The sequence below is a fragment of the Emys orbicularis genome, chromosome 4, assembly GCF_028017835.1.
Source record: "Emys orbicularis isolate rEmyOrb1 chromosome 4, rEmyOrb1.hap1, whole genome shotgun sequence".
Lineage (NCBI taxonomy): Eukaryota > Metazoa > Chordata > Testudines > Emydidae > Emys > Emys orbicularis.
The window spans coordinates 93,633,941-93,653,029 of record NC_088686.1 but is presented as its reverse complement, the minus strand read 5'-3'; the positions used below and the strand labels follow the sequence as shown (position 1 = coordinate 93,653,029).

General features: G+C 37.4%; 1 protein-coding gene across 1 annotated transcript in view; it reads left to right on the top strand.

Annotated features, from left to right (window-relative positions):
- Window positions 1–3,830: 3,830 nt before the first annotated feature.
- The window catches only part of MPPED2 (metallophosphoesterase domain containing 2), a 124,893-nt gene continuing 109,634 nt past the window's right edge, over window positions 3,831–19,089 (top strand). Inside the window, exon 1 of the mRNA XM_065404021.1 lies at window positions 3,831–3,961. Coding sequence (XP_065260093.1) covers window positions 3,834–3,961 — 128 coding nt within the window. The 5' untranslated portion in view covers window positions 3,831–3,833. The remainder of the gene's footprint in view (window positions 3,962–19,089) is intronic.

Genomic DNA, 19,089 nt, shown 5'->3' with positions numbered 1-19,089 from the left:
TGATGAATAGGATGAAGTTGGAGTTGCATGAAAAGTATAGTACTGTACAGCATTGTAGGGATTTCGGGCAAATTGTTAAATAATCACTAGCACATCCTGCAATAACCTATAAGAGACCAAATAACTATCTTATTTATTGTGGTGGGCTTGTGTTAATATTTTTTTAATATGTTGTTGCTCTATCAACGTTGATATAACAGATATTGGAAGCCTACTTGAAAAGAAAACGTTAACAGCTAATTTAACCCCTTTTTTCCCTCTTCAGTTTTGACAGACTTCGACATTTTCTCCCACTAAATACCAGTCAGAAGAGAAAAAGCATTGATTGTTCAAACTGAGGACACACAAGTGCTTAAATCTGAGGGGGATTTTTTTTTAATATAGTGCTATGTAAGTCCAAAGAGCTATTATGTATAATGTTTTAATTACAGTTAAAATTAAAATAAAATTGTAAAAGCTGCTCAGTATGAATACTCCTTAGAAAAGTAGGCTGTAGTATAAAATTGTCTGCCTTTTGTTTTTAAAAGTGCCAGCCTTGTACATTTTATAGATGTAAAACTGAACAAACAGACCCATGCACTAAGGTATCTCTTTGTAACATTCTAAATCATAAATACACACTGAAAGATGGCTATTGTCATTCCCAGAATAACCTCTGGCATATCATTAGTAAAACATGATATAATGAAGTGATTGCATATCCTTTTTATAGTTAGATTTCTTGCTTAAAAATTGTCAGGTAAGAAGTGGCAAATATTGCATACTAGGTTGCACTTGACAGCTGTGAAAAAACATGCAACTATTCTTTTGTGCTCATCATCTCAGTGAGTGCTTACTGTCAGGGGGGTGAGAAGAACAATAGTGCTGAAAAATAAGCCTTTTTTTCCTTGGGCCTAATACAAATTTGTTTATGAAAGTTCTGAAATACTCTGCTTCTGTTTGACATTGTCTTCAAAGAACTCCACATTAAAGAAGATAATAATCCGACACCTCTGATAGGTGAGCTGTATTGCTATATAAAACATTCAAGAGAAATTAGGAAAATGAAATTAAAATCAGCCTCCCCGTCATATATTTGACTTTTTTCCACGTTGGATATTTGTTGTTACCTTTCAGTTTAATATGTTGCTTTGTTTAACTTAGTCTTATTTAAGCATAAAGGTATATATTTAGGATTAAATATTATGGGAAGTTTTTACTTTAAATATTACAATGAAACAACTTAAAAGTATTTTCTATGACTATCGAATATCCTCTTAGTACTTCTGTTTTATGTTAGTTAGCTGAAATTTATATTTTTGTAATAGTTTTATGAACACTGTAAAATGATGTTTAATATTATCTTCGTGTATAATTCACTCTAATTTTTTCTGAGTTACTTGTAATAGGAAATGTAATGTTCTGACTTTTGCTTATACTATTAATAGAAGTACATAGCCTTCCTAAAAGCCTGAGCAAAAATTTGGTTGTGGTTGCTTTTAATTTCTCTGTTTTGCACAGTAGATTTTGATTGCAAAAAAATAAGATTGGGCATGTAATTTCCACATTATTCCCTAATTTATGTAAACCCTAAAGTTCTTGTATAAAAATGTGTTTTTTTCCCCCCTTCAAGCCTTGATGGCTAACATTCTTTTTAATGACAGTCATTTATCTAACAGGAAGATGTTTTCATTTGTATTTACTTTTGAGTGCAGTGCAATTATGCAGTTTTTACGCTGCACACTCTTAATAGTTTGTATCTCAAAAGAATTACAGTACTTAGAACAGGACTGCAATTTGAAGCAGGTGTTGTGTTTTACTGTTATGCAAAATAACAGTATAATATAATTGTGAGGGAAATTAAGGAAACAGCTGCAAATTTGGTATGGAAACTACCACATTATGATTCGTGAGCAGTTATTACATGTATCTTACATCACACTTAACAGGGCAAAGATTTGATTTAGTAAATCTTACCTTGTTGATTTTTATCCCTCAGACCCTTAGTACTATTCTTACGAGGGCAAATTAGTATAAAGACCAAACAGTTATTTCACTGAAACATACAAAATCACAAGTAGCTCTCTCTCGTGGTGAGAATTTTAAGGTTTAGTTTAATTTTGTCTGCTTTTTACTGATATTGGAAATGGATGAGAGAATCCTATTCCTGGAATGAAGATTGTGGCATTTCTTTGCCCAACTAACATATGGAAGCGGAGGTAGGCCTGAGGTTGTAAAATAATAAAATAAATGGCCTATGGCAGGCCATCTGCCATTTGCTGGGCATTTTTTCAATATTTTATGCCAAACTGGAAACTAGTCTTTTAATCTAAATAATTTTTATTACAAAGAAAAGATTTCAAAATTTTAATGTTGCATGTGGTAAACATACTTCTGTTTGGGAGCTAAGAGTAGTCCAAGAGTATCACTGTAGGAAAAATATTGCATAGTTTGATGCCCGAGGTTCAGATCAGTCTCCTCCCTTCTATTTCGTATGTTCTCATCTCAGCACATGGAGATTTACTCTTGTAACTTACACATAAATACAAGAACCTGCACCTTGCATCTAGTAATTTAAGGCCAGATCCTCCAGCTGAGGATCTGGCCCATAAATAGTACTTATACAGAGATTGAAAGCGCTTTACAGACATTAACTGATCAATTTTTACAATACCCTTGTAAAGTAGGGTCGTCTTGATACCCTCATTTTACAGATGGGAGGGCGGGGGAGAAATGATTTTATGAAGGAGTCAGAACTAAGATGAGAAGTTGGGAGTTCCTGGCTCTTAGGCCTGTGCTCACACTGCTAGACCACCGGGCTGGGCTTCTCCACTCTGAATGCTAATATTCTTTATGATGTGTGTGTGTGTGTGTGTGTGTGTGTGTGTACTAGAAATTGATGAAGTCTGGTGCACCAGAAAAGGTGTTGGTATTTTAGTGACTGGCACACTGTGAGTGACTCAGGCATGTGTGTGTATAGGCAGAGAAGCATGTTTTTCTTTTATCTTGTATATGTATGTAGAATTCTAGTTAATAGAATTATATATGTGCACTGAGAGAAGGCTGGTAATAGTAGCAAATAAATCACAACTATTTGATTACATAAAGTGTGTAGAAAGCTTAGTTTTGTTGCAGGTAGAATGAGTATATCGGTAATGCTGCTCAAATGCCAGTTTTCCTTCTGACAGATATAAATACTTTGAACCAAAGTGGTTTACCTTTTGTTACAGCTTTGTAAGATGGGCTGTCTTATATTCAGCTGACAAAAGATCTGACAAAATGTAACCAACTTTGTAAAGCTAACTGTGCTTCCAAGAGGGTGCAGGCATTTGACAAGAGCCATTTGACCTTCATGAAGTTAGGCCCAGTTATTAACTTTCACAGCTGTAATTAGCACTAGATGTTTATTTAAAATTAAGAGGAATAGTAAATATAGGGCATTTAGCTGGGGCTTTCCACACAGATTATTTTGTAGTGTAAACAAAGTCTTATTTTAAGCAATCCGTACTACAACGGTTCTTAAAACAGTGCAAAGTGAGGAAGCTTTAGAAAAAGATGCAGATATAATTAACCTTTAGTGGCTAGATACTAAAATAAATGGGTACATTAGAAATATATAGATAGAAATTTCCAAAGGATATCAGCATAGGACTAGATTGAAATACAGCCGTAATTTGATCTTTTTGGCATCTCGGGCATCAACACATGTCTCTTGTGTTATTTTTCTTCCTTTTGTAGAAGTCTGTAGTGTTGATGAGGAGATCCTTGGGTTCAGAAGTTGGCTGGAACACAATGCCCACCGCCATTCTTGACTCTGGAAAGTTGTAAATTGCTCATGTCTATAAGGAGGAAGGATGGCTCATGGAATTCCTTCACAAGGCAAAGTTACCGTAACAGTGGATGAATACAGCTCAAATCCAACCCAGGCATTTACACACTACAACATCAACCAGAGCAGGTTCCAGCCTCCACATGTACATATGTAAGTATTATTAACCTTGATTTTTGAAGCTAATTTAAAATGAGGTCTGTCAATTGGACAGTTGGTTGAAAGCTAGAACAAGGGATTTGTCAAATAAACCACTTGATGAAAACTGCCAATATTTGTTACGTAGTATATTTTACAAATAGTGTTCCATCACCTCTAGATGCTACTGACTTTGCCTTCCCAAGAGCATGACACAGACTTAGGCCTGCTCTACACTAGAAAATTAAGTTGGGTTAACAACCTTGCTCAGGCATGTGAAAAATCTGCACCCCTGAGTGGCATAGTTAAGGTGACTTAACTCCCAGTATAGACAGCGCTAGGTCAACAGAAGAATTCTTTTGTCAGTTTAGCTACTGCCTCTTGGGGAGGTGAATTACCTACACCAACAGGAGAATCCCTGCTGTCGGCATAAGTAGCATCTACACTGAAGCACTGCAGCAGCGAAGCTGTGCCACTGTAGCATTTTTACTGTAGACGTAATCTTGGTGAAACTCATCAGAATGTAGTACTGTGTATGAGGTGCCAGGGTCTGAAGTTCACTTGTAACTTTAGTGATCTCACTGTAACTTGCCGGAGGGACCTATTTCTTTAAAATTTTAGCACCCTTCCCCCACCCTTTACACTGAGCTGCAAAATAGGCCTAATTGGGACTAATTGTCCTCTGATCACTGAATCCTTTGTCCTCCTTGTTGTGAGTGGAACGTGTGCCGCATGCTGTATTCCACTCACAACAAGGATTCAGAGATTGTGGAACAATTAGTCCCAAGAAATACAAATACCGAGTTAAAATAATGTTCATGGCCTGAACTTAAACCAACAAAAGCATGGGAAATTCAGATCTAAGGCTCCTTACCTCATGGTGTTATCCCTTAGTATTGTATGATTTGTAAAATCATTCTACAATATAGTATCTAGGCACAATGGGGAGTGCTAAGAACTAAGTGCTAGCTTTAACTCTGAATTTCCTTCCCATTGTTTGGCTAAGTCAGATCCTTATCAGCTATTTCTATTTAAGTTCTTTTTTTCTTAATAGCCTCAAATGTATGTTAAACTATAAAACAAAAGGGACGGCTCTTGACCTCAGAGGGGCCCCCTGTGTTAACCAGGATTTTGCACATTGTCACGCTATTGCATTTGATAGGGCCTTTGCATAGTAAAAGTGCTAAAGTAGCATGCCACTTCATAGCATTTTTGCTATGCAGAATCCTGTCAAGAGGTTGACAATCCAACAGTTGAGCACCTTCTCCTGGGACTTCATGTAGTAACAATATTCATAAAATCATAAACCATCCGTGGAGCTTCTAAAAGGATTAAGTTCAGAAGAGTAGCCACTTCCCAAACTTGGAAATGTTTACCTTAATTAAATTTTGTTGTAGCTGAAAAGATCATATTACTCTGCTTTCAGGGCAAAACTCTCCCCTCTGCTCCACAGTGTGGATCTCTTATCAGCAGTGCAGATCTCCATTGCACATTCTGCACTCCAGGCTGCCCTGCTGACTCCCATCAATATCAATAGAATTTCTATGTACAGAATGAGTTCAGAATAACCCATCAAGATCCAGACTGTAGATTGGAGAGAATTTTTGTTCTTGAAGGGCCTCTTCTAACTCCTATTGAATGCAACAGGAAATTATTGTGGATTTCAGAAGGTCCTGAAAATGGCTGAAAGACTACAAAAAATTTACTTTTCAAAATGCATCTCTGATTGTTCTAGAAATAGGCAATAATAATAATAATAATAATAATGATAATCTCTAATTTTAATATTTTTGTGCATCTCTAAGCCAGAAGTAGTTTGGCAGATATCTTAGTTTCATTGGATTTGAAAAACTCCCTAGTCTGAATTAAAAAACTGAGGTTATAATTTACAACATAATGAAAATGAAAACAGACTCTTAACTACAATGTTGCTGCTTTGATTTCAACATGTAAGCATAAAAGAAGGGTGTGATATGATAAAGGGATGGAGTGATGGGAGAAGGAAATGATTTTTGCACCAAAATCTTGACTAAACTGGAAGAGAGTGAGTGAGGTGAGTTACAAAGTGCAGAAAGCCAAAGATTGCAGAAGTTGTTGAAGCAAATTTTGGCATTAGGAATGGAGAGCAAATGCTGGATTTTAGAGAAGTGATAGAGGAAGAAATGACAGGATGTGGGTGCAGAGGCGAGTGATGAGGTAAATATGTCACCAGAGTTGTGAGTGTGAATAATCAGGACAGAGGAGTTGTCTCTGGTCATGGAGAAGTGACAGAAAAGTGAGAGCTTCAGAAAAGGATGCTCATTTGCCTTTCCAGGGTGCTATAATGGAAGCTGTGTGCATACACAGGAGTCGGGGGATCAGCAGGCAAAAAAATCTGGGGAAGAAAATTGGGAAAGACAAAAATAATCAAAAAACCTTTCTGTAAAAGCACACCTGCTCTTTTTACCCTTCAGTCTCTGTATTAATGCCACACTGCTGCAGCTGCCAATCTTTTATGCAGCTTTGTTTTTCTTATTGCACTATCTTGTTAATGCCTCTTTATAAAGAGTTCGAAGAACTTTTTTCTTCCTGTTAATGGAAAGTTACAATGCAGCCTAATAAAAGAGTGTTGGGAAGTTGATAAACGAACAAAAGAGTATACAAGCATTGAGCATACTAGAGTATACAAGCCCATGCCAATGGACTGGTATATTGCTTTGCTTGTTCTAAACACCATAGTCTAAGGTAGAACTCAGTTTGAAGGCCAAGCTGTCATGTTAGCACCCAGGCTTTCTTCTCAAGGAATTTTCAAAATTATGTGTGTGCAACACATCTCAGTTCCTCCTTTGTGTGTGTTCCTCTGTGTGTGAAGGAAAGGGTTGGGGACAAGGCTTAAAGGACTATTGAATACAATTTAATCTTGATTGGCTGAGCTGCGTACATGTCTCTTGCATTCATAGGGCTTGATTCTGATCTCACACTGGTGTAAATTAAAAATCAGTGGAACCTTATCAGTGTAAAACTGCAGCATGAGATCAGAAACATGATTACTGTTTCCTTAGACTTTGTCCACCTCTTCTTCCTCCCCCTCCATTTGATGTCTCGGTACAGAGACACATGGTGTAATCAGCACAGAACAGAGAAGTACTCCTGTTCTTTTTGCGGATATAGACTAACATGGCTGCTACTCTGAAAACAGTTTCTCTTGTGTTCTAATCCCGGTTCTGACACTTCCTGTGGCTGTGGATGAGGCGCTCTAAAGGGGTACTGTCAGGTGAAAAGTCATTTATTAAATACCCCAACCAACCAAAACCCACATTTGTCTACTCTTGTTACTCATAGCAGCTTTAATTACTAAACTGCAAGAATTGTACAACTCTAATATAATTTTCCCCATTTATGCTTTTGTAATTTTTGCACTGCCTTCACTTTGAGCAGGTGACACAAGGCCTTTTTCACGGTCTGATTGTTCTGTATGTGTGCACAGTGATGCAGTGATTGGTTTGCAGACACCATGAGACCAAAAATACTTCTTTTCATTAATATTTTAAAGAATTTATTAAAATATTTCTATTGCATTTTGTAAAATCCATTCATTTTATGTTTTTGGACTAAACTACCTGGTTGTACCATGCTTAAAGGGAAACTACTAAGGAAAAGTTACAAAGTAGCAGCCGCGTTAGTCTGTATCCGCAAAAAGAACAGGAGTACTTGTGGCACCTTAGAGACTGAAATAAATTTGTTAGTCTCTAAGGTGCCACAAGTACTCCTGTTCTTTTTACTAAGGAAAAAACACCACAAATTACATTTGTGTCCCTTTTTGCTTCTTAAGAATGTATAAAGAAGCTGTGAAAGATCGCTTTCCCCCCAGATTTTTCTATTTCCTCATTTTAAAATGTTAAAAGTATCAAGAATATATTTCCCCCCCTCCTGATTCTGCTGGAGGTCTCATTGGCGGACTCTGAGAAATAGGTTGAAATCTTTCATAGTTCTTAATTGAAACTTTGACAAAGATAACTTTCCTTTCATTTGCTTACTAGGTATTTGAATTAAATAGGTATCAAAAACCCAGCTGGCCAGCCAAGAAAACAAAACAGAACACCAACCGAAAAACAAATACAACACAGATAGCTGTAATCAGACTGAATAAAAATCTCTTTCCTTCTCAAACAAGTTTCACTTCTTTGATAATTGTGATTTCATTACCAGTTCTCCAGTCATCCATAGAATAATTTAGGAAAAACAAGGTACTGAATATTTCTAATGTAATAAAGAAACATGGAAGAAAAAATCTTTAAAAAATAAAATGACCTTCAAGACTTTTAAATACATGCATCATTTATGTAGACTGTAAGCTCTTTGGGGCAGAACTTTTTTTTAACTGAAGGATTATACAACACCCAGCACTTCTGGGCTCTGATTGTGGCTTGTGGCCTCTGTGTGTTGTTGTAACACAAGCAATAATAATAAAGCAAAACAAAAAAGGCCTCCTCTCCCACACCCTCACCCCACTTTTTCTAGGCCACCTTTAATCTCCTTTCCTCAGTTTTATTCACTAGGGGTGGTCTTTTTGATTAACAAATAATAATTGTCCAACTATATGAAAACTTTCACAGAAATACTCATTTTTTAAATTTTTCATTGAAATGAATCAAAAATGTTTCAATTTGAAACAAAAAAATTGTTATTTTAAGTGAACTGAAACTTTTTTAATTTTCTGGGTTCAGACCTCTTTCTCCTCTCCGCTTTTATTTTCATCTTGAAAAGAGAGTAAATGGATGTGAAATTGGAAAGGGGAGGGAAAAACCCAAACTGAAAAATGTTCAATTAGTGCCTAATAAAAATGCATTTTTTTTTGTTTAGTTTTGACAAAAAAATCACAAATTTCCAGGAAAACTTTTTTGGGGAAAAAAAGTCAATTCTTTTATTTTAATTTTTTTCATGGAAAATACTTACCATTTTTTGACCAGCCCCATTATTTACTCCACAGTAGTGTTGAGAGGATTTGTTAATTGAAGGTTCTGCTACTGCAAATTAGTCCATGTAGACAGATCCTCATTTACTTTTTTGGGGCTCTACCCAGATATAAAGGTCCACCCATGCAAAATAGCTTGCAGGAATGGGGTCATTGTTTTTAAGGTGCTTTGAAGATGAATAGTGCTATATAAGATTAAGGATTAGTATGTTAAATGTATGGTATGGTTTAAGGACAGTTCACCACTTGGGAGTAAGGAAGGTGGCGATCTCAGTACAACAGCAATCGATGGAAACTTGCCTAAGGGCTTGTCTACGTGGGAAAATTTACTAGTATAATTATATTGCTATCATTATACTAGTATAACACCTCTTGTGGATACTCTTATTCCTGAATAAGAATACCTTTTTCCAGTTCAGCTTGGAAAAGAGGAGACGGGGGGGGGGGGGGGGAGGAATGATAGAGGTATATAAAATCATGAGTGGTGTGGAGAAAGTGAATTAGGAAAAGTTATTTACTTGTTACCAAAATATAAGAACTAGGGGCCACCAAATGAAATTAATGGGCAGCAGGTTTAAAACAAATAAAAGGAAGTTCTTCTTCACACAGCACACAGTCAACCTGTGGAACTCCTTGCCTGAGGAGGTTGTGAAGGCTAGGACTATAATAGGGTTTAAAAGAGAACTAGATAAATTCATGGAGGTTAAGTCCATTAAAAGCTATTAGCCAGGATGGGTAAGGAATGGTGTCCCTAGCCTCTGTTTGTCAGAGGGTGGAGATGGATGGCAGGAGAGAGATCACCTGATCATTAGCTGTTAGGTTCATTTCCTCTGGGGCACCTGGCATTGGCCACTGTCGGTAGACGGGATACTGGGCTGGATGGACCTTTGGTCTGACCCAGTTGGGCCGTTCTTATGTTCTTATGTTTAGCATATACTCCCACCAAAGTGACACAAGGTAAACTGAAAAAAAGGCACTTTTATTCTGGAATAAGGGTGTCCACATGGGAAGTTATGTCACTATAACAGTGGTAATGTAATTATGCTGGAAAACTTTCCTTTACACTGGGATGCTAAATTGTTAAACCCACAGTCATTATGAGAGAGTTAACCTTGGAAAGTAGGATCTTTTACATTTTTCTTCTTATAGGGAGCTGATCCAACAGTCACTCAGTGCTTGGAGCTCCTATTGAAGTCAATCTGTATGTTGCTTGGATTTACCTTTTAGTATTTACTTTTCAGTATTTATGCTGTTTTTAAAAAACAAACAATACAAAATAATAAAAAAGCAAACACACTACATTTAGGGCTCAATCCTGCAAACACTTAGGGCTTGCCTACACTTACAGCTCTGTGGCTTCTGTTAGCATAGGTTACTCCACCTCCCCGAGAGGCAGTAGACATAATGCTGTCTACACTGGGAGTTAGTTTGGTAAAGTTCAGATTTTCCACATCGCTGAGCAACATAGATATACCAACATAAGTTTGTATTGTAGACCAGGGCTTGCACACCTGAACGTGTTTGCAAAATCAGGGCAGTGAAAACAGGCTAGTCAGTTTTATTTAGTCAGTGTCCGTTTCATTTTCTGGTGCTCATATAGTAGAACAATGGGATTTGAACTGCAAATATGGTCATTTTTACTTGTTTGTAAAAGATCTGTTCCACTGGGTTTTTGTTTTTTTTGTTTTTTTGTTTTTAAGTCATGGAAGCATTACTACTACTCTTAAATTTGTAATCACTTATTTTATAAAATCAAAGTTTGGGACCTGCCAGTATTCCTTTAATTTCATTGTGCCTAAAATTCTTTATCTGTAAAGTGAGAATAACAGTGCTTATCTACCTCACAAGGACATTGTTAGGTTTAATTCATTGTATGTAAAGGACCTCAAGATCCTTAAATGGGATGTGCCAGAGAAGTGAAAAGTATTCATATTATTATCATTTATAGCTCAGAGATTTGAATTTCATTATTAAAGTTCAAATTAGGACCCCAGTCCTGTAAGCACTTATACATGTGGAGAAGTTTAAAAACATCTGTAGTCATTCACACTATTTAGATGCTTAAAGTTAAGCATGGAGATAAGTGTTTGCAGGACTGGCGCCTAAGGGTGAAATCCTGGCGCCGTTGAAATCAGTGGGAATTTTGCCATTGACTTCAGTGGGGCCAGGATTACACCCTTTGTTACATTGAGTATATTGTGCTAAACTCTCTTTAAAAAAGTATTCCCTCTGCTTTCTGTTTGTAAGGCACTTCACATCAATTTTAACATTGCAGCTTTATAAAGAGACTGCCTGTGATGGCATGTGGCGCATCAGCGACTGTCAGTAGCAAAAATCCCCAACGGCTGGAGATGGGACACTAGAAGGGGGAGGGCTCTGAGTTACTACAGAGAATTCTTTCCCAGGTATCTGCCTAGGGGGTCTTGCCCACATGCTCAGCGTCTAACTGTTCACCATATTTGGGATCAGAAAGGAATTTCCCCCCAGGTCAGATTGGCAGAGACCCTGGGGGGTTTTCACCTTTTTCTGCAGCATGGGGCCTGGGTCACTTGCAGGTTTAAACTAGTGTATGAAAGGAACCATGAGTCTGACTCACAGATTTTGCTGATCCACTAAGATTTATAAGAGACAAGAGCAAGCCAAATATGTGCTTTGCACCAGCTGATGTCACCATCCAGATTGTTAGTCGTCCCAACATAGTATGGCCTGGAACAGCTCATTAAAAGGGGTTTGCTATTGTGAAAGGGCTCAATAGAAAAGTAGACTGCCTCATGGGACCAGTATTCTCATCCCCACTGAATGTGGCACTTCCAAGCCCCTCCCCAGCATAGAACCCAGAAATACCAGGAAGGCAGGGATGTTGCTGTGGAGGCAGCAGACCCCTCCCCTCCGTTCATGCATGAAGAGTAGGATCAGGCAGGTACAATCTGACCTTTTGTTATCTGTATGTTTAGAGCTACTGCCTGATTGTTTCCGCAGAGGGGTAGGGAGGAGATGGCAGTCCTTGTGGAACTGACAAGGGAGTTTGACTCCTGCACGCTTTGGATCTCCCAAGTTTGGCAGAGGCTCTGTACTTCAGCAGTGATTCCCGGCCTCTTATTTTATGTGTCTTTGCTTGAATTTCTCCATTAGAAAAGCAAACTAAAATGAGACTAAAGGAGAGCCCTGCAATGAGTGTATGTTTGTAATGTAACTGCACATAGCCTTCATGCTTATTTCTTGCATGACTGTTTCAGAAACATCAAAACATTAGTGCAAGCATCAGTTTCAAATAATATTTTACACAATGACCCTCAAGTTTGGATTTCAAATCTTGAGCTACCAACATTTACAGAGGTTAAAACAAACAACTCACTGCTGAGCCAGCTGTGGAGCAGGAGCTCTGTTGTAGGGTCCTAGAAATTCAGGGCAGCATGTCTTCCCTCTCCTCAAATGGTACCTGAACGTTTTTGCTTATTTCTGAATTCTGTAAAATGTCTTTCTCAGGATATGTTGACCCTAGGTAATAAAGCTTCTCAGACATGATAGAAAAATCATAGGGCAGGGGAATTTCTTGAAAGCATGTACCTTTTCAGAATGCTGCAAAGTTACCTATTCAGAGACATAATAAAATTTGGCCTAGGGGCTACCTGTGTTGTCACAAATGACAAGTGCTAGCTGAAAAAGTCAGCACCAGAGTCAGGCAGAGAATCTCCTGAGTGTCATAAGGTGAATTAATTCACCTGTAAATCTCAGACCAGATTTTTCCAAGTCCCTAGAAAGGATTCCAGTATGTACTAATCCTTGAAATATTGGCATATATAATCTGTGGGCCAAATTCAAATGAGATATAAGAAGGGGAAATCCCATTTATATCAGAGATGTTGTTCCTGCTTTACCATGCCTGATTTTGACACCCCCCTCCCCGATTTTCTTTTGTTTCTCATTTGTTTTGTGCAGAGCTGTACAATATGCATAGACTAAGGATATTTTAAATGTACTTAGCAGCATTCATTCCAAAAGATCCTAAAGTGCTTCACTAACTATATACATATTACACCATGGAAATGCAGCCACCTGTGAGGTGGAGCGCAACAACCAACTGGAACATAACTCACTGTTCAACAGATAAGAGGGTACATTTTGGCTAACGACACTAGGTACCCTATTCTTGCCATAATTTTTTAAATTTTGATGCAGAGCTGACAAGGCCTGAGTTCTTAAGGTTTGTCTGATGCAAATAAACAATATAAAGATAGCCTGCTGTGTTTTTGTTGCTTCTATTTATAGGGCAAAGACATATCCAATACAGTGACCTTATTTATTGTGCAGCATTTTGGAATTTTGTACTAGTCCTCAGGAGAGGTAGTGACCAAAAGGGAAAATATGTATAAGTTAAAAACATTGTAACAGGAAGTGCTGTGTAATAAACACAACTAGATCTTTTATGGTTTTATTTCAATGGACATTGCAAAACAAGATTATAGAATCTAATACAATAGAGGTCCAGCATGCAAAGATGTACTTCCTCAAAGTTTAAAGTAGGACACTGAAAGTCAAGGTTCCTGGGGACCTGAGTTTTCATTGTGTTAAGAGTTCCTTTATGCAGTCCAGCAGAGTAAGGGCCATAAACCAACAGATCCGTCCATGGGTACTATCCTTGCATAGTAGATCTATCTCTCTTGCAGCTGCTAGGGCAGGGGAGCATGTGTTGAGCAAGATGCATGTGGATGTGCTCCGACTATTCTTGGTCGCTGGAATGTTGAGTCACTCTGGGACCGGAGCAGCCTGTAGCTAGCCCCAGAATATAGGTAGCCCTTTTTATGCTTTGTGAAACTCAGCTAGACCTGAGAATCAGGATCTTACCATCTTTTCCTGGTTCTTCCATTGACCTGTTAACACATGGATAGTCTTGTATCAAACAGCCTGTCTGTTCTTCCTATTCCCACGTCTAAAGTTAGAACGATACCACCCTATCTCCCAGGGGTGTCCTTTTGTAAAGGATTTGGAGATCCTTAGATAAAAACATTTCTCAAAGGAAAATTTGAGGAAATATTCTGAAATGGGAGGAGCAAGAAGTTTTCTCCATAGACATGCTTCTTGTGTGTAATTTTAGATTTCATGGAAAAGTCAGCGCTGACATGTTTTGTACTGTTCACTGACAGAAGAAATTTCTGCCCTTCTTTTTTATAATGTGCATATTTTAAACATGTATCATTATGTATACGGATAAAATAAGTAACAACAAGAAAACCAAAACCCTACCTTGTTTTTACCAAGAGATTATTCTTCCCTTTTGAACTATTATACCATGGTATCTTGTAAGATTTATTTTTATCTCCATTTTTGTATTTCTTATTCCAAGCCCTTTCTTCTCTGTATGCTGCTTGACATTAGGGCTACAAAGACCCAAATAGATGTTGACAAGAAGAGATGGTACTGGAGGCTCCTTCACAGCAGAGCCCTGACTTATTGTACTGGGCATTACCTTATATCCAGTACATTGGATTGAAAAGCACACAGTCATTCAGCAGGTTTCAGAGCATCCGAAGAAGTGGGTTGTAGCCCACGAAAGCTTATGCTCTAATAAATTTGTTAGTCTCTAAGGTGCCACAAGTACTCCTGTTATTTTTGAGTCATTCAGCAGTAACTAGTTCTGTCCCTTCCTAGGAGGATAGCTGCTGGGGAGGGGTTGAGAGAATGTGTATGAGAGAGGGACCTTATCTGATGCATTTATAAGCCAGGAACTTGCTAGTTACCACATTTACAGTTTCTGTGGCGTAAGGAATTGAGTGCAGTGACTGAGAGCAGCAGGGTCAGTACATTATTCCTAAATGTTTAGCTAACGTATCAGTTTGCAGGGAGGCAATGGTGCTACTACTGTACATTTTCCCTGATACTCATGTTAGAGGACACAAAGCAAAAACTCACCAGGTTTCAATTATATTAGAATATCCATCTTTTGAATGTCATGTTTGCTTTTGACGAACAGTTGGAAAACAAAGAACCCTTCTGTAAATCCTCAAATGCAGCAAGGCAATAAAGGGTGAGGCTGTGAATTTTGGGAGAAACAGTAGTGTATTTGAAATTCAAATTTCATGTAATTTAGAGTTTGTTGTAACTCAGGGCTCTGTCCTCCTCCCATCCCATTAAAGTCAGTGGTAACACCCTCATTGGTTTCATTGGAGCAGAACCAGCCTCTAAGAGGCTATATAGCAATATTAGTAGTTTAAAGGGACTCATCAACTTATCAGTCACACTTTTTAGTGGAATTCTTTTACTTGTATTGTTAAAAATAAAACCTATGATTTCCATAACTAGCCAATATTTGGGGTGGAATGCAGGGGAGTCCACATTTTCCGTTTGTTTTCTTTGTGCATTTGATGGCAATTGTATAGCGCAGCTGGTCAAAAAATGAAACAATTTTTGCAATTTCTTTTGAGTTCAAAATTTTGCTGAAAACATCAACATTTTGGGATTTTTTTGATCTGCTTTAATGTATGGGAAGTTTCAAACCTGGACTGCACACAGTTTTTGTATCAGTATAACTATGTTGGTTTAGGGTGTGGTTTTTCTTACTGAACAACACCTAGCTAGTATGGACTAAACTATAAGAACATAAAGATGTTATATACTAGTATAGTTTATTCCCTTTCCCATGGGGATTAAACCATACAGATATAAGCATCTTTATACTAATATAACTGCATCCATACAAGGGGGGTGTTCTGCTTTAACTATATATATAACTATATATATAAAACTTGTACAACTTCGGGTGTTGTTTCCTCAATGTAGTCAGCCAGTTTTTGGTTTCCTATGTTGTTGCTATGTGACAAACTTGCACAAAGAGGGGCGAGAATACATTTTAAAAAATTAATGTGACTAAAACCACAAAAATTTGGTGGGAAACCCAGAGATGTGTAAGCTCTGAAACTACTTTTAAACTCATATTAAAAAAAGACTAGATTTCAGATAAATGGTATCCCCTTAGATACTACCTTGATTTTCCTTCCTCTTTTCATATGAAGAAGAGATGTTTGTGGTTTTGAAAAGAATGCCATTTTATATGCAGAACCTATATAGTGATAGGATCGCTATATATAGATAGCTTGAGAAGAAGAACATTTTCACTTGTTGAGGTCTGATCCATATTGCAACCTCTTGGATCTTTTGGAGATTGTTTTACTTGCTTGTGCTAAGTTTCTAGACTATTTTGTCTACTAGGAATGTTATCATTATAATGAGGCAGCACAGATCAAATACAGTAATACAGCAATACAAGTTTGTAGATACCCTGTGAGAATTAAAAAAAAAAAAAAAAAAAAAAAGGAGAGAGAAAATAATAATCCACTAGGGGTATTATTTATAATGTTTTTTCTTTTCTTTTTTTTTTCACTGTGACCTTTGATGGTATTTTTGCCAGACTATTTTGTATTGCCACATCTTGACAGTGCCACAGTATTAATGGAAGGAGGCACAGGCTTTGTTTATTTCGGAATCTAAGACACCATTTTGGCAACAAAACTAAGACCTTTAACTCTTGGAGTTTTCACCATTTGTTGTTAATTATCCGGTATCGTAAATTCAACGCCTTGGAGAAAAGGGTGTGTTTTGAAATGTGTATGTAAGTAGAGCATTCAGTTTCTCAGGGCAAAAAGGAAAAGGGAGTCCTAACGGTATTGCTTTCAAGGAAATTAAATGCTCTGTTTTTTTTTTTTTTTCAATCTGATTCAGCTAGATCCCATTAATACTGAGAGGATTTTACTGTAAAGAACCTTTGCAATTCAGCTATGGTCTAGATTAAAGAGAAATCCCAATTTAAGTGAAAAATGAACTTTGCATTGTGTTGCTTTCCTGATGGTCTGTTCATGCTGTAATTATGTATTGTACGTGCAAGAACCATTGTTTCCAGCCATCTCTTCCTTTCGAAGCTTAAGACAACATGCTATAGAATGGCAAGAGGCTTTAGCTGCCCAGCTTTTATGATGTGTTTATTTTGTCCAATATAGAATTAAAGGGTTTGATCCAATGAAAGTCAATGGAAATTTTTCAAGTGACATAAATGACCTTGCGATCAGGCCCTACATGAACTAGGAGCCATTAGCAGATTTCATGCAAGAAATGACAATTTGCAGGGAAGATTTTTACCTTGAGTCACACTATAAAGAAATAATGCAGTTTCCTTAGGCACAGTATGAAGGGCCACCACACCTCCTGTCTAATAAAATACAGAAGGAATGCAGGAAAATAGCAAGTGAAAAACACAATGATGTTAGGCAGGGAACAGAATAAATGGAAAATGAAAGATGAGCAAATGATTTGAAATAACCAGCAAGCAACCAGAGGAAAAAAATATTGGAATTAAGTATAGCTCTCTCTCCATGTCCTGCAGCTGTGCTTTGTGTGTCAGGATTTTACTGTCTGCATATGAGTTTGAAGGCATTCCTGAAATATAGTGATTGCATATGGCACACATTATTACTGAAGCTTTAATACCAGAGTCAATCTGAAGTTGTTTGTGTTTTATTATTTCCTTAACAAAAGCTTTTTTCAGCTCTTAAGCCTCTAGTCTTGTGTCTTGTAGTTGCTCACAAGGGAATGTCTCAGTGCTGAACAAGGGCTTGTATGTTCACATACTCATGCAAGGTCATTTAAACCTTTCAGTGCCATGCCCAGAGCCTAACCACTTTAAAGACACACTATTATTATTATTATTATTTTATTCTTTACAGTTTTTCTTCTATTAAGCTTAGTGTGCTTGTGAAAGGTGCCAGGCTGACTGCACTGGGAGAAAAACCCACTCTCTACAGAGCTATTGTAGTTGCCATTAAAGCTTCCTTCATAGTGTCCAACAAATGACCCTCATCTCTTACTTCTTTCAGGATTGAAAGGGTAGATTCGGCTTCAAACCCATTGAGCCCTAGGCATTTCTTCAGAGAAAGCCAAATGTAGTGGTTGCATTTGCAAAGCAGACACTCATCTATGAGGAAGCAGACAGAGGCCACTAACTTGTTTCAGGCAGGCTACCAACAACCCATCTGATTGTAAGGGTTTTTGTTGTTGTTTCTGTTTGTTTGTTTGTTTAAAGTCAGATTAGAAACAGTGATCTAAGTGAACAACCGCATGACCCATTACCAATTCCCTAAGCCGTCTACTTCTGTGCAATATACTCTATATCCCTAGGACATAAGGATGTCTCAACTGGACCAACAGGATGTTTCTAACTAATTTACGGATTTCATCTTTTTATTTTCCAACATGAAACTGAGCCAGTTGAAGAGTTACTATGACTCATATGGTGATTAATTTCCCCTTTTCCCCAAACAAACAAGATCTTCTTGTAGCACTTGTTACATAAAGTGGTCACCTTTAAAAGTTTGCTAGTTTTGCCTTAGATTGATGGATAGGTAGTCTATGTACTGTTCCCTAATTTTCTAAGGGAATACCTAGAATAGTGCAAATACAGTGCTAATATTACTTAGTTAACTGAAGCAGGTGTTTATGGGTGACCACTTTCTCATATGAAAGTTATATCATCATCAGATACGACAGGACACTTTAGGATCTTTAGGGTTGAGCTAGTGTAGTTCAGAGTCCAAGACAAGTACAATGAGTTTAATTCTTTGCACATTTTAAAGCTTACAAGTGCCATTAAAAATTCAACATTTGCCACTCTGTAGTGGTTGTGGGTACCAACCACAGTATCACCTAAGAAGTGAAAGGTGTTGTAGTTACTGCAGGGGTTGTCAAAGGTGAGATTTTTTAAATAGCATTCACTAAATGGTCCTCCCAGCAAGGTCATAATTTTAAGAACCATCACAATGGTGGAAAATTTTTAAAAAGATTATTTACAGTTTACAAAAAATGACTTACTTTTCTACTAGTTTTGTGTTCCTTCTGCTATTATTTGTGTTTGAATGAAAGTTTTCTGCTTCTTTATCCAGCGTCACATCTCCTGGATCCTGTGAGGAAGCCATAATGTTGTGTTTTAGAGATGAATCGCTTGTTAAAGACATAACTGGGATGTCGCAGAGTTAGTATTTAGATATCACAGCAGAATCAAGTTGAAAGTTCATATGGGTTGTAAGAGAGAGAAACTTTATTAACCACCCCAATATATCTTTTGATGATTAGAAGAAGAGGCAGAGGCAATATTAAAAAACACTTGAAAGGTGTAAAGTATGATATATTAGTGAGTATTCCCCCA